General features: G+C 59.4%; 1 protein-coding gene and 1 non-coding gene across 9 annotated transcripts; both read right to left on the reverse strand.

The window, feature by feature from the left end:
* Positions 1–570: 570 nt before the first annotated feature.
* AP1B1 (adaptor related protein complex 1 subunit beta 1) lies at positions 571–23,279 on the reverse strand. 8 transcript variants are annotated; one of them, XM_088064805.1, is made up of 24 exons: positions 23,244–23,279; positions 18,282–18,391; positions 17,093–17,155; positions 16,182–16,287; positions 13,622–13,757; positions 12,710–12,955; positions 11,797–11,987; positions 11,170–11,391; positions 10,054–10,174; positions 9,788–9,883; positions 9,062–9,177; positions 8,022–8,187; positions 7,076–7,174; positions 6,291–6,550; positions 5,785–5,986; positions 4,886–4,906; positions 4,618–4,647; positions 4,347–4,496; positions 4,053–4,198; positions 3,422–3,551; positions 3,143–3,227; positions 2,815–2,901; positions 2,404–2,558; positions 571–1,405 (listed from the first exon to the last, which is right to left on the reverse strand). In XM_088064805.1, the coding sequence occupies exons 3-24, from the start codon at positions 17,127–17,129 to the stop codon at positions 1,331–1,333; spliced, it is 2,877 nt and encodes a 958-aa protein (XP_087920931.1). In that variant the 5' UTR covers positions 17,130–17,155; positions 18,282–18,391; positions 23,244–23,279; the 3' UTR covers positions 571–1,330. The 8 variants fall into 8 exon arrangements, with proteins under 8 accessions (XP_087920931.1, XP_087920933.1, XP_087920932.1 ...); XM_088064807.1 differs by having other exon boundaries at positions 18,282–18,386; positions 23,244–23,262; XM_088064806.1 differs by lacking the exon at positions 23,244–23,279 and adding an exon at positions 23,135–23,158.
* On the reverse strand, positions 3,854–3,958 carry LOC148182773 (small nucleolar RNA SNORD125). The gene has a single exon (XR_015774302.1). It is a non-coding gene; the product is annotated as a small nucleolar RNA SNORD125 (small nucleolar RNA).
* Positions 23,280–23,724: the final 445 nt, after the last annotated feature.

The raw sequence follows: 23,724 nt of genomic DNA on the forward strand, positions 1-23,724 counted from the left end.
GTCCCAGAGCAGCTCCAGTGAGTTGTGTGGTGTCCCACAGCAGCACCAGTGCTTTGTGGGGTGTCTCAGAGCAGCTCCAGTGACTTGTGGGGTGTCTCAGAGCAGCTCCAGTGACTTGTGGGGTGTCCCAGAGCAGCTCCAGTGACTTGTGGGGTGTCTCAGAGCAGGACTCGGTGGTGCTGCCCATCCTTGCCAGGGGCCAGCAGCACCTCCTGGGACCCCATGGGTGTCCCCAACCCCCAGAGGGGCTCAGGGCACCCAGAGCCTGTAGGGGGTGCAGGGCCAGCTTGTCCTTGGTGGATCCCTGGGAGGCTCCAGGAGCAGAGCCAAGAGCTCTCCAGGCCCATGCTGTCCCCAAGGGGTGACAGGCGCTGTGTCCCTGGCCCACAGGCCCAGCCCCTGTGCTGTGTCAGGCCTTGCTGTGCCAGAGGCCACTGGCCCCAGTGAGGTTTATCTGCCCCTGCAGGGCTGGCAGGAAGCTCCAGGGTCCCCTCGGGGTCACCAGGCCACGGCCACCCCGGTGCCCCCCTGGGCTGCTGTCCCCTCTGTCCAACATTCCCTTCACACCACTGAACGTTACAATATATTTATCTTTCATATATTAGAGATTTCCTGCTTCGAGGGAGGGGGGGACCCATGGCTTGATTTGGGGAGAAAGGAGCAGTGGGACCCCCAGGGGAGCACCCAGGGGTGCTGGGGGGAGCAGAGGGAGCCGTGGGGCTGGGCAGAGGGCCAGGGGCTCAGAGCCCTCCCGGCCCCGTGGCAGGTGCTGGAGGGGGCTGGGAAAGCCCTTTTTAACCATCACATTAAGTACAGCCTCAAATTTGGGATCCTCAAGCCCTTCTGGGAGCTTTGGGAAGGGCTCCCATGGGAAGGAGAGCCTCTGTGAAGGAGCCAAAGCTGTTTCCCACCTGCTCCTGCCCCAAATCCCAGAGCTCCAGGGGGATCTGCAGCCAGAGCCACCTAATCCCACAGCACTCTGGGCTCCCCCCAGCCGCTATTCCCAGGGTTTGGAGAGCTGAACCCACCACCAGAGACCACTCCATGAGAGCCAGGAGCAGGAGTTTGGGGAGCTCCCAGCCCGAGGGTGAAACCGGGATCTGGAGGGAGCATCAGCAGCTGGGAGGACACGGAATTGCTCACACACAGATTGCTACAGGGATGCAGGGACTGGGGACAGCCCCCGCCCCCCCCAGCCCCACCAGGACAGGGAGAATCCCAGGGACTGGATCCTGGGCAGGAAGGAAAGGGGACATGCACACGGATCCGGCCCTGCTTCCTCGGGCGGGAAAGGGAGGAGAGGAGGAGGAGGAGGGGCTGCAGCAGCACCTCAGTTCTTCAGGATGGTCTCGTAGGCCTGGTAGATGTACTGGGACACCTCTGGTGCTCGGCATTTCAGGGATAACTGTGGGGAGAGAGGGAAGAGCGGGGTCATGGCATCCCATCCCGTGCTGGAGAGCCACCAGCCCCAAAGCAGAGCCCTGCATGCTGCAGCACCCTCCCACAGGACAGCCCAGCTCCTGATTTCAGCTGGAAAAAGGTTCTTAAACCCCTACAAGCCCTCCCAGGGCAGAGCCATCCACATGCAGCACAGGCAGGGAACAGGCAGGGGCAACACTCCAGCTTTTGGGATTGGATTCAGTGCCTAGCACTCCAGGGTGACGGGTTCCCCAAAAAGATCCTCCTCTCTGAAGAGGAACAAGCCCCTTCAGGTGTTTGCTTAAATATTAAATCATTCCAAAATCAATTAGCTCCTCAAGCACGGAAGGTTCATGGAGAACCCCCTGGGATAAGGATCTGTAGCTGTCCTCGTCCCCGGTGAAACCAGGAGGGGACATCCCAACCCTCCTTGTGCCTGCCCTGCTGGGAAGGAGAGGCAGGAGGCACCAGGAGACCGCCAGGGCAGGGAAAAACATCGGGGGAGGAAGGAACATCCAGGCAGCAGCCAGGGAGAGCCCAAAGCCAGGGAAAATCCAGTCTCTAACCTCCAGATCCTGCAAGAGCGGGCAGGCCGGCGAGGGCGGGCGGGCGGCGGGGACGGAGACACAGAGAGAGGAGTCAGGGTGACACAGCTCGTCCCACCCCAAAGAGAACAGGCTGCCAGCGAGGTGGGGAGGGGACAGGGACAGCGGGACACCGGGATGGCTCATGGATGAGGTGTGGATAGATCCCTGCTCAGGGAATGCTCCGAGGACGGGGTTTAATGGAGCTGGGTGGGTTGGGAGCCCTCTGTGTCCTTCAGCTGTCCCCACAGGAGCAGTGTCACCCTCCCCACGAGAGAGGGACAGCGGGGCTGGCACCAGCACCTCCAGCAGCTGGGGAGGTCCCAGCAGCAGGGATGTGCCCCCAGCTCGGGGCAGGGAAAGGCAGGGAGCTGCCCCAGGGGGTTGGGATGGGATGTACCGTGAAGTTGGGATTGCTGGGCTGGATCCGGAGCTCTGCCAGCACCCAGATGCCATTGGTGAGCTTCAGGGACTGGTAGAGCATGTCCTGGCCCTCCACGTTCCTCTTGGCAACGGTGAAGATGTTGCTGCCTTGGAGTTTGCTGCTCACAGCATCTGGGATGGGAGAGAGGGGCTGAGGGGCTGGGCTGACCCCCTGCTCCCCCTGGACCTGCTCCTGCCCCATCTCCTCCCCTCCTTGTCATGGAAGAGGCTTAGATTGGGCATTAGGGGAAAATTTCCTCATGGAAAGGAGGGTGAGGATGGCCCTGGGCAGTGCTGGAGTCCCCACCCTGGAGGGATTTAACAGCCACGTGGATGTGACACTTGGGGACAGGACCTGAGCCGGGTCCTTCCGAGGGGTGGGACCCACCTGCATTGAGGGAACAGTCTTTGATCTGGAACTGGGTCTCATTCTCGTTGGGAATGTCCTTCCATGTGGCCAGGAACATCTGCCTCTCTGCAGGGAGGGAGGACACCAGCACTGAGGGAGCTGCCACCCCCAAAGGTGACACAGGGGACATGACACAGGGACATGTCACCCTTCCACCCCCTCCAGCAGCTCCCCAAGGGCAGGCTCAGGGCAGCCACCTGCCTTTGGGGGCTCAGCCCGTGTGATCAAGAAGGTTCCAGGGGCTGGGATGGCACCTAGGGACAGGTGACAGAGCGCACCTGGCTGGAGCCATGGTCACACAACTCACCCATCTTGCCATCCTCCACGAACAGGATGTGCAGGGGGTACAGGGTGCTGAAGTAGAAGACGTCAATGTTGTTCTTCACCGCCACCTGGGGTGGAAGGACACGGGGATTTCAACACCTCCAACCCACAGCAGGCTCCCAAAATGTCCCGTCCCATCCCTGCGGAGCCAGGTGTCACTGCAGAAAGCACCTGGCTCCTGCTGCCACACCTCCCTGGGGATTCTCCAAGGGACCCTGCCCACCCCCAGCTCCCCAGGAGGGGACACCCCCGTGTTCCCCACCTGGAGGTTGTTGAGGGGGTCCATCTTCATGACGGAGCCCACGGTGTTCAGGGGCAGGGAGATCTCCACGGACTGGTTGGGAGCCAGAGGCGCGTGCACCTGCAGAGGAGCTGCTGGGGCCAGGCCGAAGCTGGGGGACACCAGGGAGGGCAGGGGGTCAGGGTGGGGACAGCAGGTGATGGCACAGGGTGTCATCCATCCAGCCCTGGCGCTCCCTGCCCTCCTCCAGTGGCATCCCAGGAATTGCCTTGCTGCCCCAGCACTGTCCAGGACCGGGCTGGTTCCTGCCCTGGCCACCCTGGGGAAACCCCAAGATCTCCCCCATTCCTCCTGCATCCATTTGTGGCATTCCTGCAGCATTCCCCCAGCGCCTCTGAGGAAAAAGGGAGCATCAGTTCCTCAGGACAAACAGCAGGACAACGATCAGACCCCTGAGGAACGGCCTCTTCAGCCAACTTCTTAGAGGCTTTGGTTTGATGCTCATCACCACCACAGCCATCAGAGAGAGAAGGGTCATCACCAGAGGCTGTTCCCAGCCCTTGCAGCTCCTTCCTCACACCCTTTCCACACAGAACTGCTGCGGGCAGCATCCCCAGGGGTCCCAGGAGACCCCAGCCCAGGTGGGACTCACCTGTTGCGGTTGAACTGGATGGCGAAGTCAGACATGACCTGCAGGGCTTTGTTGGTCAGCACGAGGTCCATGGAGATGGAGCCCACCTGGCGGCTGAAGGTGCCAGAGATCTCCAGCCCCTTGGCTTTCATGGCAGGGAGCCACACCTGGCTCAGGGAGACAGGAAACCCTTGGGGTGTCACCCACAACAGACCCTCTGGTGCTCCCCCACCTCCTCCAGGGGAGGCTCTGCTGTGGGGGGTGGGCACGGGGGTCTGTGCCCCCCTCAGCCCCGAGCCTGCCTGCCCCACTCACCGTTTTGGGGGCCACGTAGGATCCTGAGAGGGTCCCCACCCCTCCGGTGAGGTCGAAGAGGTCACCCAGGCCGGTGCCAAGGGGTGCCCCCACGTTTGTGGGCGCCGCGGTGTTGGGAGCGGGGGTGAAGCTGCCGCCACTGCCACCCATCTGTGGGGACAGGGGAGGGGTTACAGGGGACACCACGGGGAGGGGGACAGGAGGAGGAAGAGGAGGATGAAGAGGAGGATGCAGAGAATGAGGAGGTTTGGGTGTGAGAGAGCACACTCACAGCAGGGCTGCCTCCCACATCACTGCGCAGCTGCAAGAGAAGAAAGGGGCATCAGCAGGGGCAGGGCCGGGGGCACAGGGCTCCCCAAAATGTCCCCTCTGGACACTCCCTGAAAGCAGCAGTGTGGGGCAGCAAGGGGTTGGGATGCTCCAGTGGTCGCAGAGCAGGAGCTGTGAGGGGCCACGGGTGTCCCCAGGGGGAAGCAAGCTGTCAGTGGGGCCTGGGGGGGAGCAGGGGCAGGCAGGGCTGGGCACAGGGTGATCCATACCCCTTCCGACTCGTCCCCCATCTCCAAGCAGAAGCAGACAAGGTGGAGAGAAGAGCCAGCCACATGCAGAGAGAAGCCAGCAGAGAAGAGACAAAAAGAGAGAAGAGAAAGGGAGGAGGGGACAGAGGTTAGTCCTGACACATCTGTCTGTCTGTCCATGGCTGTCCTGGAGCCAGGGGACAGAGCCAGATCTCATTCCCAGCCTCAGTGCCAGCCCATCACCAACCCCTGTGAGCCACAAAGTGCCAGGGAAGCACTTGCAGGGTCACAAAACAGGAAAGGCAGCGACGCTGCCTCCCCTTGGGATAAATCTGCTGGATTTCATGACTCATGGAGGAAACTCCAACCTCTGTTCCTTCAGGGAGCCTGGCCCATCTCCAGCACCCACAGGGCAGGTGTTCCCACACGGGGAGAGGTTTCCACCCCGCCACACCCCGAGGCCAAACCTCTGCCTGGGCTGCACTGCCAGGAGGACACGCTGTCACCTCCGGGTCTCCTGGCACTGGGACACCCCACAGGCTGGGAGTGGGCACATCCTGGCCCAGCCCTGCAGCAGTCTGGGGGGCAGAGAGGGGCCCCCAAGAGCAGCTGCTCCTGCAGCACAGCACACGGAGTGGGAACATCCACGCCAACCGAGAGAAAAGGCATTGGGAAGTGGTGGTGGGACCCCAGGGCAGGATTAATTAACGGCAGGATAAATTAGGGTGCAGTGCCCTCTGTCCTCACCCACTGCAGAAAGGACCAGCTCAGATATCCCCAGGCCGACAAGTCTGTCCTCACCCAGGACAGCCCAGCCCAGCCCAGCCCAGCCCAGCCCAGCCCAGCCCAGCCCAGCAAGCCCTGCACGATGCCAACAGGACAGCCTGGAATCGGGGAAGGAGCAGGGAACTGGGACGTACCAGGATGTCCAAGCCACCCCCGAGGAGGTCCACGGCACCCATCTGCACGGGGGCTGTGGCCATGGGTGGCCCACTGACCGGGGGGCCCAGGTCCAGGTTCAGCAGGTCCCCCAGCAGGTCCCCCTGGGTGGGGATCACCGAGGGCTGATCCGCCGCCGGCCCCCCTGATGGGGCTGTGTCCGGGCTCTCAACACTCTCATTCCTGAAGGGAAAGGCACGGAAAAGATGGGAGAGGGTGAGGAGCTCCAGATGGGACAGGGGGTCCCACTGCAGACAGGAGTTGGCCCAGCTGGATCCTCCATCCCATCCTGGCTCCCAACACATTCTCATGGAGATCACCTTCCACTTCCCTCCCTCACCTTTTTAAGGACAGCGTGGAACCCACGGAGCCCTGCTCCTCCAGAACCTCCCTTGGGGCTGTGCTGCCCCACAGCAGCCCCACATCCAACCCCTCCATCCACAGCCCTGCAAGTCCCAGCACGGGGTGGGGACAGGGGAACACTCACGAGCCCGTCCGTGGGAGCAAGCTCTTGTGCGTGACGCCCCTGCTGCCCTCCACGAAGGCGCTGGGGGGTTTGTGGTACACCGAGGCCAGCGTCCCGATGTAGCAGATGAGCTCGTCCAGCAGCGTGGGCTCGATCAGATCCGTCTCCTCCGAGATCAGCGGCTTCTCGGCCAGCACCACCTCCTTGGCGGCCACGGGGTCCGTGGAGAGCAGGCGCCAGTAGATGTATCCACGATCCCGCAGGTCGGGGTTGTCTGAGTCCTTTGGGAAGCCATTGGGAAGCCGCGGCTACTACAGAGCTACTCGGAGCTGTCCCATCTCAGCCTTGCCAGGAGGGATCACAGGGGTCAAAGAGGCCACAAGGAGCCTCCTGAACCATGGGAGTGTCCAACCTCTCCAGGCTTTCGACTGTCAGCATTCCCAGAGGGACTGGGGACAAGGGATGGAGGGACAGGACACAGGGAATGGCTCCCACTGCCAGAGGGCAGGGCTGGATGGGATATTGGGCAGGAATTGTTCCCTGGCAGGGTGGGCAGGCCCTGGCACAGGGTGCCCAGAGCAGCTGGGGCTGCCCCTGGATCCCTGGCAGTGCCCAAGGCCAGGCTGGACAGGGCTTGGAGCAGCCAGGGACACCTGCAGGCTGGAACAAGAAGATCCTTAAGGTTCCTCCCACCCCAAACCATTCTGAGTTAAGCTCCAATTACCTGCCTGCTGTCACATGACCAAGCCATTCCCACTGCCCCGGGGGATGGGAAGCCCTGGGAAGCTCTCCCAGGTGTTACCCACCTGTGTGGCCAAGCTCAGCACCTGCTGCACCAACTCCTGTGTCTCCGTGGGCTTCTTCAGGAACAGCTTCACGATGGCCGTCAGCAGCTGCAGCTGCACCTGTGGGGGACAGACAGACAGACAGACAGACAGGTCACACTGCGTTTGTGCAGGAACACATGGATTTGCCCCAGGACCTAACCCCAACCTGCCTGTCAAGGGACCAAAGGCACAGTGACCATGTCAGTGGCAGTGACATTTCCCAGCCCATTTCCACACCTCCAGACACAGGCTGACCCCAGCAATATGGGGCAGGATCTTGGAGCAGGTTACAGGGTCCCACAGGGCATGGGCCAGAGCATCCTCTGACTTCCACATGGATAAACAGGAATTCCCCTGTGCTGGTCCCTCCCAACCTCCCAGGGAGCCTGGATTTTGCTCTGGCTTTGCTACTCAGCACTCATAGCCTTTGCCCTGTTCACTGTCACTTGGTTACACGGTGTTTTGCAGAGTTTTTCTGAGATGGAAACCTTCCAAAATTCCACAGGCAAACTGGCCTCAGTTGCCCTGGGAGACAGGGCAGGCACTGCTCCCTCTGCTCATTTTCCAGCTGCAAAGGCAGATCCTGTGCTGGCACAGTGGGATAACCAGGGACTGCTCGGTGCCTCCCAACCATGGAACAGGGAAGGCACTTGGGACAACGCCATGGTGGCACTTCATAGAACCATGGAACAGCTGGGGGCTGGAAGGGACCCCAGATCCCATCTCATTCCCCCTCTTGCCACGGGCAGGAACACTTTCCACCATCCCAGGTTTCTCCAAGCCTGGACCACATCCTACCCCCACACCTGCCGGGGGACACGGCTGCTCCGAGCGCCCGCAGGAACAATCCCTCCAGAGCAAACCGTCCCCTGCTGCGCTCGGCAGGAGCTGTGTCACCCTGAGGCGGCAGGTCCCCCTGGCACACCTGGGTGCTCTCATCATGGAATCCCTCCAGGAAGCTCTCCAGCAGCTCGTCGGCGTTGTCGATGCGCTCGGCGTATTCCCCCACGATCCAGATCATGGCAGCCCTGGCCTCGGGCTCATCCAGGGAATCCAGGTTCTCGCAGAGCGTGGCGATCACGCTCTCGTACCTTCCCGAGGAGAGGACAAAAAGCAGGAGAAAGCTCACCAAGAGCAGGAGACCCGAATCCCGACCCACCCCAACTCCAAACCACGCCCCGCTGCCCACAGCAGAACTGTGGCCGAGGGCACCCTGCCTGGGGCTGTCCCCTCGCCCCACGGGCAGTGCCCACGCTGATCCCAAAGCACATTCCCTGCTCCCAAATTAACCCTGCTCGTCTGATCCGCTCCTCTCCGGAGCTGCTGGCTATTCCTGCAGAGCTCTGCTCGTTACCAATTCAGTTCATTAGTATTTATTACCACTATTAGTCCCCGACTTCCTGATTACGGAGCTGCCTATTCATCCTGGCTCAGCTGGAACATTCCCTCCCCTCTCCTCCTGCTGCCCTTGTTCCAGCACCAGGAGCTGGCCCGAGAGCCAGGGATGGATTCTGCTGACGAAGGGACCTGCACATCCCTGGCAGCTCCTCTCCGAGTGCCTGGATCTGGGATTGCCACCATGGACTGATCCTGGGGCTGGGGACAAAAAAATCCCAAAGCCACCTGTGCTGGGGGCAGGCTCTGGGGGCTTCATCCCACCCAGAGTTTGGGGCCTCCCAAGCACAGAGCAGGGGGGAAGAGCTCTGTAGGACCGGGAGCATCCCGGAGAATCCCCATCCCGGAGAATCCCCATCCCGGAGAATCCCCATCCCGGAGAATCCCCATCCCGGAGAATCCCCATCCCAGGGAATCCCCATCCCAGGGAATCCCCATCCCAGGGAATCCCCATCCCAGGGAATCCCCATCCCGGAGAATCCCCATCCCAGGGAATCCCCATCCCAGGGAATCCCCATCCCAGGGAATCCCCATCCCAGGGAATCCCCATCCCAGGGAATCCCCACGCACTTGTTGGGGTACTTGCGGAAGATGTCCTTGATGACCACGATGGCCTCCTGCACCACGTAGTTGACCTTGGTCTGGATGAGGTCCAGCAGGGTGCTGACACAGCGCTCGGCCGATTGCTGCCGGGGGCACTCGGTCACCTGGGCAGTGACCCCAAACCCACCACTCCCCCTAATCCCCCCCAGATCCCCCCCAAATCCAACCCACAGCACAACGGGGGACACGTGAGCGTGGTCTCCACATCCTGCTGTGGCTCCTCCTCATCCTCTCTGCACATTCCCACAGGCTCCCCATGGGAAGCATTCCAGCCATGCAGAAACAGCTTTCCAGGGGCTTTTTAATAATCCCCTTCGGAAAATTATCCCCACAGGGAAGCAAGGCCTTCGAGCAGCCCCTCAGGAAGGGATCAGCTCCCTCCCAGCCCCTCAGGAAGGGATCAGCTCCCTCCCAGCCCCTCAGGAAGGGATCAGCTCCCTCCCAGTCCCACTGTGGTCCCCAACAAGCCACTGGTATCACCCACTGCATTCAGAACTCCTGGCCCCGTTTTAGGTAGGGATCCTAAAGCAGCTCCAGTGGCAAAGGATAAGGGGATGGAATACCCTCCTGGCACCCCACTGATCCCCGTGGAACAACCATGGCTCATCCCCACTTGCAAATTCCTGGGCTGAGATGCCCAGCACGTGCTGGGAAGTGCTGCCCTGCCCACCCACGCCGTGTGCCAGCCCTCACCTCCACCTTGATGGCACAGCGGCCGATGGCTCTCACCGCCTTCCTGACAAAATCCACATCCACCTCCGTGGCGTATTCCTTCAGCTCTGCCAGCACCTGAGGGATGGCACAGCACACTGAGAGCCTGGCAGCAAGGAAAAGCCACCAGGAGAGCGGGGCAGCCACCCGGCACGAGCAGGCTGGGGGGGACAGCTGCTCCCAGCCGCATCCCGCAGAGCTGGGGCTGGCATCTGGATACCCCTGGATATCCCAGCCCAGCTCCTGACCTGAGCTATGTTGGCCTGGGAGGCCAGGCGGATCATGATGTCCAGTTTCTCCAGTTTGACGTAGATGGGGTCGTTGTACTTGACAAAGAACACCTTCATCTCGTGCTTCAGGATCTCGGGCCTGCGGGCAGCGAGAGGCAGCGTTAGGGGTTAGAGTTAGCACTCCCTTCCACCACAATCCCAAGGTTTTGGGGGTCTCTTTGATGCCAAGGAATCCAAGTCACCGTGATTATCCCTCCCAGGATTCTGTCCCTTGGTTCCCCTTTGCTGGCACGCAGGGGACAGCACAACCTTGTCACAAACACGGGCCAGACGTGAGGCAACGGGGGACGTCTGTCCTGCCAAGGCTGGAAGGGACATTTCAGTGGGAGCAGGGACACAAATCCAGACCCCAGGGCTAGGCTGGACCTTTCTCACCAGCTCACCTTCTCTCTAAGCTGGGAAAGAGCTAGGCCAGCTCCAGCTCCAAGCTGCCTTCCACATTCCCACTCCCAGGGACACTAATTGCTTTCCACTTCTCCCAGAAATTGCTGCTATTTTTAAGAGACGACCACGGCGCTGACTGGGAGGAGAACAAATCATCTGACTGGGCTGGGGCTCTGCAGCTGCCACTCCTGCTCCAGGCACACGTGTGGGGCCTCAGCCACCTCCTGCCCACCAGGATTTTAGATCAGCAAAGGGACAGAAGGACTCTGAGCACTTGTTCAAAGAGGACAACTGTGGAGAAAGCAGCTGCCAGCACAAAAATCCCTCCCTACACATGGAGTGACTACTCCAAAGTCTCACAGCTTTTGGCTTTGCCATCCTTTGCTGCCCCAAATAAAGAATAAATTAAACTGAAGGATACATGAAAATGGAGATGCCAGCTTAGCTCCCTGCTCATTCCCTCACCTGACTGACTCAAGGCCAGGTTGGACAGGCCTTGGAGCAACCTGGTCTAGCGGAAGGCGTCGCATGGCAGGGGGTGGGATGAGCTTTAAGATCCCTCCCAACCAAACCATTTCATGATTTCACATCTCTCCTTGGATTTTAAATAACAGAGAAGAAAACACCCTATGGGATGTGTTGTGACAGTGCTGCAGTCAGAGGGATTGAAGCACAATCCCGGACACCCACCTTTTCTGCACGATGAGGTTGATGTTGCGGAGGGCCACGTACTGCAGCTCGGGCTCTGCGGACAGCAGAGTGACCAGTGGTGGGGCCAGCTTCTTCAGGAGAGTGCCATAATAATCCAGGTCCTTGGACAGCATCTCCATGAACTTCATCAGCACCTTGACGGCCGACAGCACCACGGCAGAGTTGGCGTGGGACAGCCGCGGTGTCACCCGCTCGCAGATGCTGCCAAGGCCAGGAGAGAAAGGAAATGATCCCAGCCCTTCCTCCTGCTGAAAAACTCCTGCCAGCACGGAGGAAGGTCTTGCAGGAAGCACTTGGGACCTTCCCAAAGAGGCTGAGCTGGCTCCTGAATGGCCCAGTGAAGGTTATTCCCCAGGCCCTGCAGAACCCTCTGGCGGTGACCCCGTTTCGGGGCTCCCCGGTGCCCGTTGTGCCCCGCAGCCACATTTTGAGCAGCTCAAGGAGCACAATCCCAGTGCCAGGGCTCGCTACAGGAGCAGGGCAGGCTCCAGATGGCTGTGCCCAAGGCACAGGTCCAGCAGATGCCCGCTGTCCCACCTCCTGCAGCAGGGTCAGGAGGATGAGGACTCTCCTCAGAGGAGAAGGGGCAGTGCCAAGTCCCCTCACCTCTGTGCTTCCCGGTCATCCTTGGGCATGTAGTTTGCCAGGCAGTCCAGGATGAAGATCTGGCCCCACTCAGTGCACTCGTTGAGGGCTGTGAGCAGTTTGTTGATGGACTGGGGGTTGAGGTCCAGGAGGTTGCTGCTGGGATGCGACTCCGCTATTTCCGACAGCGCCGCCACCGCGTTGGCCACCACCTGCCGGGGGGGACAGCACACGGACTGGTGACACCAAATGTGGCCTGAGGGGATGAGCTGCCTCCTCACTACGAACCCCTCACACCCCACCTACATCTGGGCTCTGGCTTGTCCCTCCCTCCAGCAGGTCTGAGGGGGATGGATGAGCCGTCCCCACCGGCACGCTCCCACCGCCCATGCCACGTCTCCCACGGGAGTCAGCCTTGGCTTCGTGCCCAGCTCCCTTCCCCAGGCTGCTCTGAGGAGCCCCAGAGCTTTCCACACAGCTCCTGGCCTCAACACTACAGCTAGGGTAAAACTGGAAAAGCAGGAAAGGCTGTGGGAAGAGAATCCCTGGGGAAAGGTGGTTTTAAAGTTCTCCCTGCCTGGGGGAAGGGAGGGAAGCCAAAGTCCAGCTGCCAGGAAAACCAGAGGCAAAATCCACTGGCTATGTGGTATCAGAACCAAGCACCAGCTTCCCTCTGCCCTGAGCCAGCTGGAGCAGCCTCCTTCCCACTGGGAACAGGGGAATAACACACTGCCAAGGGATGGGAGAAACCCCTAGCACAGGGTTACAGGGCAGGGAACACAACCTGCAGTCCTGACAAGCAAAAATTCCCCAAAAGTGGTTTGTTAACACCAAAAAGAGCGTGTGGGGAAAAGGGAGCTGGAAGTGAAGATGATGGGAGAGCGGTGACTGCCATTTGGATGAAGAGGAGGTGGAGAAGGCAGAAAAGGATCACCATGGGGTTGGAGTCAGAGATGAGATCCTTGAGGGTGTCCAGAAAGCCCTGGTCCTCCACCAGCTGGGCGTTGATGTCGTGCAGTTTGGCCACGCAGACGGCGGCCGTCTTGCGCACGTAGGGATCCTCGTCCTTGAGGCACTTGCGCAGGGGCTCACACAGATATTCCGTGATCTTGTCCACCCGGATGCAGCCCATGGTCCTCACAGCCAGAGCCCGGATCAGAGGGTTTGGGTCCTCACAGTCCTGCAGGGAGGAGAGGGGAGTGCATCTCCTGCGCTCCTCAATCGCAGGGGGGTTCATGTCCTCCAGGAGGATTTGGGTTCAAATTCTCAGGTTTTTGGTGTTCTGCTCTCGAGGACAAATCACCCAAGAGAAGTTTTTTCTCTTGTCCTGCACCCACTGAGTTCCAACACTGCCAATCCTCAGTCCCAGAACTCCCCAATCCATGCAGGATGAGGAGTCACTCATCACTTACAGCAGGTACCTGAACCCAACCTGAGGCTGGAAACACATATGGAGATTATTATGTGGGGTTTATCCTCCCTAAAAAGCCTGAACTCCCAGGCCCAGCAGGCCTTTCCACTGAGTGATTTGGCAATATCCTGGTTTCTAACACACTCCTCAGCTCCCAGCTCCAACACGAGTTGGGAAGATCACGAGGGATTTCTCAGCGCATAAATTCACATGACGGCTCTCGATCACGGGAGCTGCCCACACCCCTGACAGAGCGAGTGGCACAGGACAGCTGCCAAAAACTGGGTTTCTGCATTACTGGACAAATTCAATCAGTTTTCAAGAGCTTGGAGAGCCCCTCCTCCAGAAGGGAGAGGCTTTGGAACGCTGCCCACGCTCTCTGATTTGCAGCTTGGCGCGGTGAACTGGCACGTGGTGTCCCCTGTGTCCCCTCACCTTCACAAAGGTGTTCACTGCCATGATGGCCATGTCTGGCTGGCTCTTGGCATAGTTCATCAGGTAGAGGTAGACCAGCTTCTTCAGCTCCAGGTTGTCTGTCTGCATGCAGTTCACCACGTCTGGGAAGAGAGCGCTGGAACACAGAGAGCTCCGTGAAGGCAGGATCCACGCTGGGATCCCCTTCCCACGGACAACCCTCTCCTAAGGCCAGGAGAAGCCAGGCTTCTCTCCTAGGAGCCAGGCTGGGAGAGCTGGGGGTGCTCATCTGGAGAAGAAAAGGCTCCAGAGAGAGCTCAGAGCATCTTCCAGGGCCTAAAGGAGCTCCAGGAGAGCTGGAGAGGGGCTTGGAACAAGGGCCTGGCACTCCAGGACACAGGGAACGGCTTCCCTTTCCAGAGGGTAGGGATGGATGGGATATTGGGCAGGAATTGTTCCCTGGCAGGGTGGGCAGGCCCTGGCACAGGGTGCCCAGAGCAGCTGGGGCTGCCCCTGGATCCCTGGCAGTGCCCAAGGCCAGGCTGGACATTGGGGCTTGGAACAATCTGGGATAGTGGAAAGTTCCCTGCCCATGGCAGAGGGTTGGATTAGATGGGCTTTAAGGACCCTTTCCCACCCAAACCATTCCATGATTTTGTGATTCCATGACCTGAGCTCATCCTGCAGCAGACATGCCCATCCCCAGTGGATTTTTTTTATGGATCTGTATCTAAACCAGCCCTTGATGAACCAAAACTGAGCTTTCCCACGGGGCTCTGCTGCATCCCCACTCCAGGGCACATCCACTACCCCAGGAGAAGGTGCTGGACAATTCTCTCAGGCACAGGGTGGGGTTGTTGGAGTGTCCTGTGCAGGGCCAGGAGCTGGACTGGATGATCCTGTGGGACACTTCCAGCTCAGGATATTCCAGGATTTTATGCATCAGCACAGGATGGTGCCAAAAGGAAGAGCCCCACTCCCCTGGGTGAGTCCTGAGCACCAGGATACTCTGCTGGGATGGAGGGGAATGGGGTGGATCAGGTGCCTGCACAGAGCTGGGGCTTGCCCATCCCAAACATCCTGGAGCTGTGGGATACCAGAGGTGCTGTTTCATCCAAAGACAGAACAATTAGACAATTAAACCACCTCAGGGGAGGTAGTCAGGATCCCAGGGCTAACACAGGGATGTTCCACCCTGACAGATGTCCCAAGGCTCCAGGGAGCTTTTCCACCTCCGCAAACCCAGCCAGCCCTGACAGGATCAAACCCAGGGTCCCCCTAAATCCAGGCAACTGGGCTTTGCAAAGCTGCTGCCCACCTGGGCTGGTCTCACCCCAGGGTAAACCAGGCTTTGCTGGCACCTCCTGGGGAGCAGTGAACTCAGCAAATGCTTCCCTGCAGCCTGAAACAGGCACACACCAAGAAAATGGACTGACACAGCCACAGGATCATGGAATGGGCTGGGAATCAGGGGATCTTTAAGCTTATCAAGCACTGTCCCCACCTTCCACTATCCCAGACTGCCCCAAGCCCTGTCCAGCCTGGCCTTGGGCACTTCCAGGGATCCAGGGCCTGCCAACCCTGCCAGGGAACAATTCCTTCCCAATATCCCATCTAAATCTCTTTTACTTTAAAGCCACTCTCTTTAAGCCTGTCACTATCTGTCCATGTAAAAAGCCGTCCTCCCTCTTTTTTTAAGCCCCTTCAAGTTCTGGAAGCTCCTGCCATTTCCACACTGGTCCCAGGATGGACACTCCCTGCTGCTGCTGCTGCTGCTGCTCTGGGAGCCAGGGATGCTCCAGTTCTCCCAACCCTGAGTGTGTTTTCCCTCCATTTACTCTCAAATGCACCGTGAAAACCAAATTGCTGATGCTGCCTGTGCTGGGACAGGTCTGTGCAGGAAAAGGCACGGAAGGAGCCACGTGCAGCTCAGCCAGAGGGAAAAAGGGAAGCAGGAACAGCAGCTGCCTGACCTTTTGGACTGGAGAGGCTGCAAAGGGTTTATCAGCATCCAGGCACCGCCACCAACCCCACACCAGGAAGACTCTGAGGGGGTCCTGCTTGTTTTTAGTAACACACAAAGGAAGTGGGAATAATCCCAACAAACTGATCTGGCGGCCAGACCAATCCTCTTTTAGCCAGATTACAACAAAAGCCAGGAGAGCCCCCACCTGCCAGGTGGCCACGTGGCCACAAACTGCACTCCAGGAGGTAGAGCTGCAGCCAGGAGCAGACCTGGGTGAATCCCGAGGGGAAAAGCAGCATGGAAACCCCCTTGGAAGCAACAGGGGGAAAAGGGAACCCAAAAGCCGTCTGGGTTTGGCTCGGGGACATGGGAGAACAGCGTGAAGGAAAGGTTTAGGATAAATTTCAAGGTTCTTCCCCCAGAGGTGCTGGCACTGCCCAGGCTCCCCAGGGAATGGGCACGGCCCCGAGGCTGCCAGAGCTCCAGGAGCGTTTGGACAGCGCTGCCAGGGACAGGGATTGCTGGGGGGTCTGGGCAGGGCCAGGAGCTGGACTGGATGATCCTGGTGGGTCCCTTCCCACTCAGGATATCCCTTGATGCAGCCCCACCACACACCTGACATCCTTGCCCACAGTCATGGACGCGATCACCTTCTTCACAGCCTCCTTCTTCTTCTCCTTCTTGTCGCTGTTCAGCTCGGCTTTCAGCTCAAATATCTCCCCTGGAAAAATGGCCAAAGTGGGAGCTCAGGGATTAGTGCCTGCTGGGTGAGCACAGCTCCCACCTGCAGCATGACAGGGTTCCTTTGCCACCCCTGAAAAGAGGGATTTACCTTCCCAAACACCTCCCCGGGGGCTGGTGCTGCTCTGGGGGCTCAGCTCTCATCCATGGGAATGGAGATGAGCTTCGGAGGGAGATGCTGCAGGAGCCAGGAGCACCCCAGGGGCACTGGATGGGGTTATCCAGAGGGTATTTCTGGCTGTGGGTTGGTGGTAACCCAGCCCCATGAGGCCCTGCCCTTCCCAGGGATGATGGCAGATGGATTTTGGGCATTGCTCCTCAAGCTCATACGAGGAAGGGTGGCTCCCAAATCCCTCCCTGCCCGTGGCAGCAACCCCTCAGCCCAGGGCACCATCTCCTGCCCTCCTGAAGCCACACTGAACTCCTTATTCCCTCCTGGGCTGGCAGATTGAAGAGGAAGATTCCACATGGCTTCTCTCCACATTAATTCCTTGGTTTGGAGAGCACTTAAGGCCCCAAGCGCTGCCCAGGGGAGCTCCTGAGCCGCTAAAGCCGATCAGCAGCTGCCACCAGCCCTGGCTGGGGTCAGGGGGCTGGGGACAAGGTGTCCTGACCCCACAGCAGCCCAGGAGCTGCTCCAGAGCAAGAAGCAGGGTGGGGTGTCAGCCACAGCACCCCACGGGGACTCAGGGCGTTCCCACGGGAGCTTCCCAGCCCTCCCCACCTGGTTTATACAGATGTGGTGATTTTGGGATCAACTGGGATATTCCTGCTCCTTCCCTTACCTTTCTTGGTGGTGGTGAAGTACTTGGAGTCCGTCATGGTGGTCTCCAGCCAGCAGCACGGCCCTGGAGGAGAGGCAGAGCACTGAGGTTCAGGGTTGATAATTTCCTCGCAGGGATTGTCACACAGAGCTCCAGGAAGGGAAAAAACAGGGGAGGGAAAGAGTTTGGGATCTCATGGGAAGAGTCACAAGGAGAAGCCCAATCCCTAAGGGAGGGTGAGCACCTCACAGCTCTGTGATGATGGGGAATCAGCTGGTTCTCCAAAGAGGATGTGGAGGAGGAAGGGAATCACTGAAGATTCCAGAGCTGCAGCCCTGACTTTGCTCATCCCACCCCACAGAGAGCCGGGCAGCACGGGCTCAGTGATCCCCCCTGGATTCACCTCTCCTCGTCCAAAAAATGCTTTCTTAAGGAAAACTCAGGCCCAGCCCTCCCTGCACCTCCAGGGGGAACAGCTCTGGGCTGGGCAGAGGAACTGAGCCAGCCCCGAGGCTCAGCTCAACGGGACAGCACAGCCGAGAGGCACAGAGCTGCCAGATCAAAGGGAGCCTCTTCCAGAAACCAGCCCTGCTCCAGCAGGATTGCTTTAAATTCCAAGGGTGTGAGGCTTCCCCCCAGCACTTGAGGCTCCATTATATAATTCAGGCAGTTTAGGGCAGATTTAGGGCTTGGCAGGCTGAGGAAGGAGATGTGCAGCCCTTCGGAAAGGTCAGCGGGGATTTGGCTTTTATGGCTCTGGTTTTCCCATCTTTCCTTCAACAGGGAAGGAACCAGAGGCTTGTCCTTGAAAGCCTGCAGTGGCCTTGCTGTTTTGGAGGGGCAGGAATACGGGAAGCAGAGCCAAGTGGGAAAAAAAAAAAGAGATTAAAAAAAAGAGCTTGCGGATGGGTTTAAAATGCAAATGAGCATCTTGAAAGCCAAACGCAGCAGGAGCACAGAGGAACTGTGTCCTCTGTTCCCTGTCCAAGCTGGAGAGGGATCCCCAGCAGGGATAAAAAGAAAATCTGGATGAAATCTGGGGGTTGAGCACACAGTTTGGGAGGGAGGGAAGGAGAGGGAAGGAGTTTGTGCAGGTTTGGGGCTGCTCTGGGGGCATGATCCTGGTGCTATTCCAGAGGGGGAAGCCTGTCACCACGCTCCCACAGCCCTGCCCCTCGGGAGACAGGACACTCCTCCCTGTCTCAGTTACCTGGGATTGATTCAGAGCCTTTTTTATCCCACTAAGTCGATGGCTCTCCAGGGAACAGCGGGAGCTCCGGGCTGCACCGCAGCTCTCTGCGCCTCACTGCAGATCCTGTCCTGCCAGACAGCGAGGAAGGAAAGAAAGAGGATTCACTGCAGTCCCTCTGATTCCAGGACCTGGCTCAGACTCAGCCCTGCTCTGCAGAAGTGCCTGGAAAGCAAACTTGAAGCCGAGCAGGGAATTTCTGCAGGCGGCTGTGAGACGTGAATCACACCGGCCGCGTCCCTGCAGCTTCCCGCTCTCCCAGAGCCAGGGAAAGCACAGCCTGTGGTTCTCCCATCCACAACCCCACCAAGGTGTGCTTCAGGCACTCAAAACCCCACTGATTCCAGAGGCTGAGACAACCACCCATCCTCCCCACTCCTTCAAGCCCCTGCAGCAGCTCCAGGAAGGAAAGAGGCTCCTCCAGCTCGGGAACGAAGGCGCACCCCTCGCTCCTCACACCGACACAACCCTCCTGGCAGGAATCACCCCAGGGCCTGGAGCAGGGTGATGAGGGGATCCAAACACCTGCCAAACCTCAGTGCTCAGCACCCTGCACCCTGTGTGTCCCCCAGGCCGTGCCAGGGTGACAAGGCAGGGCCGGCTGCCAGCGCGGGACGCGAGCGCCGCGGGTGAATTCAGCCCTTGGGCAGGGGCCAGCGCTGCTGCCTGGCTCTGCTCTGGAGGATGCAAACGTGTGGTGCAGAGCTGCGAGCTCAGAGAAGGTGTTTGCTCCCTCAGCTCCAGCAACTCCCACCCAGCTCCTTTCCACGCTGATCTCGCAGTGAGGGGCTGAGTGGAGCAGCTCCTCACTCACAAAAAGCGGGATGCAGGCAACAAAGTAAAGGATCCCGACCACCCCTGACCTTGTGCTGGCTCAGATTTTACCCCATCTTCACGCCAAACTTGTTTTAAGCTGGTCTGGAAAACAGGATTCAAGGGTTAAGTGTCCATAAGGATCTGGAAGCTGCTGGAGAGGAGCTCCCGAGCTCCCCCACACCCAGTTTGGGCTCCTCAGGTCTGGTTTTGGGACAGGTTTTGGGAGTGACACAAACCCAAAGCTTTTTATTCCTGATTTTATTCCCACTCAAATTCTACAGCTCCACTCAAACCAAGGATGCTCTCCTGAGCCTCTCAAGCCCCCAGGTCAGGGTCATGGCAGAGCTGAGCCACCTCATTTTTCCCACTGCCACACCAGCACCTCCCAAATTCAGCTACTCTGGGAAAATAAGAGGCTCCTAAACCCAAAATACAACAAACACATCACTGGGCTTCCCACCGAGGTGGGTGCTGCCAGTGGGCTCCTGGGAATGACAACAATGCCAATATTTCCTCTCATGGAGAGTGGAGGAAAACTCATTTCTTCTGCTACTTTTATCACCCTGTTTTAGGATAATTCCTCCATCCTTGAAGGCAGAGATGCTGCTGGCCAGAGACTTTAACATGGAACGGTTTGGATGGGAAAGGACCTTAAAGCCCATCCAGTCCCACTCCTGCCATGGGCAGGGACACCTCCCACTAATCCAAAGTGCCTCCAAGTCCTGTCCAACCTGGCCTGGAACATTTCCAGGGATCCAGGGGCAGCCACAGCTGCTCTGGGAATTCCATCCCAGCCCCTCACCACTCTCACAGGGAACAATTCTTGCTGACATCCCATCCATCCCCACCCTCTGGCAGTGGGAGCCATTCCCTGTGTCCTGTCCCTCCATCCCTTGTCCCCAGTCCCTCTCCAGCTCTCCTGGAGCCTCTTTAGGCCCTGGAAGGGGCTCTGAGGTGTCCCTGGAGCTTCTCCTCTCCAGGTGAGCACCCCCAGCTCTCCCAGCCTGGCTCCAGCCCTTGGAGCAGCTCCATGGCCTCCTCTGGACTCACTTTCAGCTTCCACCAACACAGACCCACAGGGCTGGGATGAAGCTTTTAACCCATGGCTCAGACATCCCAAATCCACACTTATCCCAGCCCACCACAGCTCCCAGCTCTTCCTAAACCCTCTGACAGCCCAGCCCAGGAGTTCTCAGGCTGCCAGAGTTCTGATCTGCCCAGCCTGACAGGAGAGGAGGGGAGGGGGAAGGGGAAGGGGAAGGGGAAGGGGAAGGGGAAGGGGAAGGGGAAAGGGAAGGGGAAAGGGAAGGGGAAAGGGAAGGGGAAAGGGAAGGGGAAAGGGAAGGGGAAAGGGAAGGGGAAAGGGAAGGGGAAAGGGAAGGGGAAAGGGAGGGGGGAAGGGGAGGGGAAGGGGGAAGGGGAAGGGGAAGGGGAAAGGGAAGGGGAAAGGGAAGGGGAAAGGGAAGGGGAAAGGGAAGGGGAAAGGGAAGGGGAAAGGGAAGGGGAAAGGGAAGGGGAAAGGGAAGGGGAAAGGGAAGGGGAAAGGGAAGGGGAAAGGGAAGGGGAAAGGGAAGGGGAAAGGGAAGGGGAAAGGGAAGGGGAAAGGGAAGGGGAAAGGGAAGGGGAAAGGGAAGGGGAAAGGGAAGGGGAAAGGGAAGGGGAAAGGGAAGGGGGGGAAGAGAAGGGGAAAGGGAAAGGGAAAGGGAAGGGGAAAGGGGAAGGGGAAAGGGAAGGGGAAAGGGAAGGGGAAAGGGAAGGGGAAAGGGAAGGGGAAAGGGAAGGGGAAAGGGAAGGGGAAAGGGAAGGGGAAAGGGAAGGGGAAAGGGAAGGGGAAAGGGAAGGGGAAAGGGAAGGGGAAAGGGAAGGGGAAAGGGAAGGGGAAAGGGAAGGGTTCATCCCTGCACACACATTCCTGCTGTTCAGGGGTACAGGCTGGCAATTAAAGCCAGGGAGAGGAGAAACTCAAAGGGAACTCAAAGGGCAAGGTCCTAGGAAAGGGCTCACCTGGAAAACAGAGGGGCAGCTGGAGGTCAGTGGGGAAAGGCAACTCCCACAAACAAACACCTCAGTTGGAAACAAAGCACCTGAGGGCCAAAGGGGCATAATTAGGGAAATTAAGACTCTAAAAAATTAATGGGTAACTGGAGCCATGGGGAATGACAGAACTGTGCCCTGCTGGAGTTCCAGGGCACTGCAGAGGCCAGGCAGGGGTGAGGTGGTGATGGCTCCCCACAGCTCCAAGCACATCCCTGCCCTACGGACAAACCCCAGGAGCTGCCACAAACACCAGCAAAGGGAGAGAAACACTCCAGGTGGAAGAAGAGAAGCAGAGGCTGGGGATCCACAACCCAACAGCTAAAGAGCCCTGTGCTGACCCCAGTTCTTTCCCTCCTTACTCACAGCAGTGTTTCCCATCCTACAGAATGGGAACATGCTCCCATCCCTGTGCTCATCCACCTCTGCCAGGCTGCCACAAACCCCCAGGGCTCACACCAGCCACACACACATCCCCAGTCCCCAGTAAGATATTTTTCCTCTGTCTGGCCTAACTGGAGCCAGTCTTTGCTCCAACTCGGCCCTGCACCAGCGCTGGGCTGTGACTCCTCTGCTTCCCAACCAGGACCATCCACATCCTCTCACAAATCTGTTCCTGACCAATCCATGGGCATTCCAAAAGGCTCCATCTCCATCAAAACTCTTGGCCAAACTCCTACCAAAATTGTGGCAGATCCAAAGCAGTGGCACCAGCAAATGAGCTGCAACCAACACATCCCATCAACCAATAACTGGGGAATAAACTCCAGGGAAAAGGACAATCCTGAGGTGTCCCCTGCAGCACACACTGCCAGGATCCCACTGCCACAGAGCCCACAGCACCGTGCTCTGAGAGCTGGGGGGATTTTTAATCACCTTGAACAGGGATGGCACCCACAGGGGCTGCCCCCAAACCCCAGCTGGGCGTCCTCAGGGACACCAAGGACCTTGTTCTGGTCACAGCATCGGGTTCCCATGGCAGAGGGGATGTTCTCCTCCTGGGAAAGCCAGGTTCTGCAGGGTGGACACCTCCTGCCATGCAATTCCCAGCCTGGCTGGATCCAAGCAAGGCCCAACACCTCTGGAAAGCCCCTTGGGGTCCCAAAGCCTGTTCAGCCTGGCAGTGTGACCCAACAAATGGGTGTGGGAGCCACAAACCACATCAATCCAACTGCTCATCCAAGGCTTATCCCATTTCCTGCCACCCCAGGAGAGAGCGGATACAAAACCCCACCTGAGCCCCCACTGCTGCTGGGGATGGGACCCCTGACAGGTGTCACAGCTCTGGGAAACTCCACAAAACACCTGCAACAACAGCAACGCCTCCAACACGGCTCCTTCAGGCTGGAGCTGTCTCACAGCTCCTTTTTATCCAGTCTGGGGCTTTTCACCCCTAAAGTCTCCAAGGAGGAGGCAGCGAGCACAGGATATCAGCCCAGCTGCCTCCCTGTCTGCTCCATGCCCACTTCCCAGATTATTCCACGCAGAGCCAAGAGCTGTCCCCATGGATGTGCCGTGCCTTGAGGTGGGTGGAGGGGTGACCCCGTGTCCCCCTGCCCTTGCAGAGGGTCGTGCCCCCAGCTCGGGGGCTCTGGCTGTGGCCAGGACACGGTGCCCGGGGGGCTCTGGCTGTGGCCAGGACACGGTGCCCGGGGGGCTCTGGCTGTGGCCAGGACACGGTGCCCGGGGCGCTGGGGAGCAGAGCCCGGGCCGATCCCCCCGGGATGGATCCGGGAGGGCAGCGCTGGGACACGGGGGAGGCTGCGGGGGGGACGCAGCCCGGGACACGGGGTCACAACGGGGACACAGCCCGAGGCAGGAGGACGCATCCCGGGGGTCCCAGTGGGGCCGCAGCCGGAGGGGCAGAGAGGAGCCCCAGCCCGGGCCGGGCGGGGGGGGGGGCCCGGGGCCGGGCCCGGGAGGACGCGGCGCGAACCCGGGGGGGGCCCGTCCCCGGTGCTCACGGGCGGAGTTCGGGGAAGGCGCCCGGAGCAGGAGAAGCTGCGGGTCCCGGCTCAGTCCCCGGCCCGGCCCGGCCCGGCCCGGCCCGCTCCGCTCCGCTCCGCTCCGTACCTGCCGCCGCCGCCGCCGCCACCGGAACTGAGCAGCGGGGAGCGCTTCCGGGGCGGGGCGGGGCCAACGCGGGTGGGCGGGGCCAGGGGCGGGGCCACGGCGGGAGGGGCGGGGCTGGGACCGGGAGCGGGACCGGGAGAGGGAATGGGAACAGGGAATGGGAAAAGGGAATGGGAACAGGGAATGGGAACAGGGAATGGGAACAGGGAATGGGAAAAGGGAATGGGAACTGGGAATGGGAAAAGGGAATGGGAAAAGGGAATGGGAACAGGGAATGGGAACAGGGAATGGGAACAGGGAATGGGAACTGGGAATGGGAACAGGGAATGGGAAAAGGGAATGGGAAAAGGGAATGGGAACAGGGAATGGGAACTGGGAATGGGAAAAGGGAATGGGAACAGGGAATGGGAAAAGGGAATGGGAAAAGGGAATGGGAAAAGGGAATGGGAACAGGGAATGGGAAAAGGGAATGGGAACAGGG

The sequence above is a fragment of the Pseudopodoces humilis genome, chromosome 20 (assembly GCF_049639895.1).
Source record: "Pseudopodoces humilis isolate 2021_Gansu_Grassland_sample_001 chromosome 20, ASM4963989v1, whole genome shotgun sequence".
Classification (NCBI taxonomy): domain Eukaryota; kingdom Metazoa; phylum Chordata; class Aves; order Passeriformes; family Paridae; genus Pseudopodoces; species Pseudopodoces humilis.

Coding starts and splice junctions, on each gene's coding strand:
- AP1B1 (XM_088064805.1), bottom strand. CDS start 17,129: ATGACGGACTCCAAGTACTTCACCACCACCAAGAAAG. Junction 13,758..16,181: donor ACTGTGGGCAAGGATGTCAG/GTGTGTGGTGGG, acceptor TCTGTGTTCCAG/CGCTCTCTTCCCAGACGTGG. Junction 4,648..4,885: donor TGGGGGACGAGTCGGAAGGG/GTATGGATCACC, acceptor CTTCTCTTGCAG/CTGCGCAGTGATGTGGGAGG.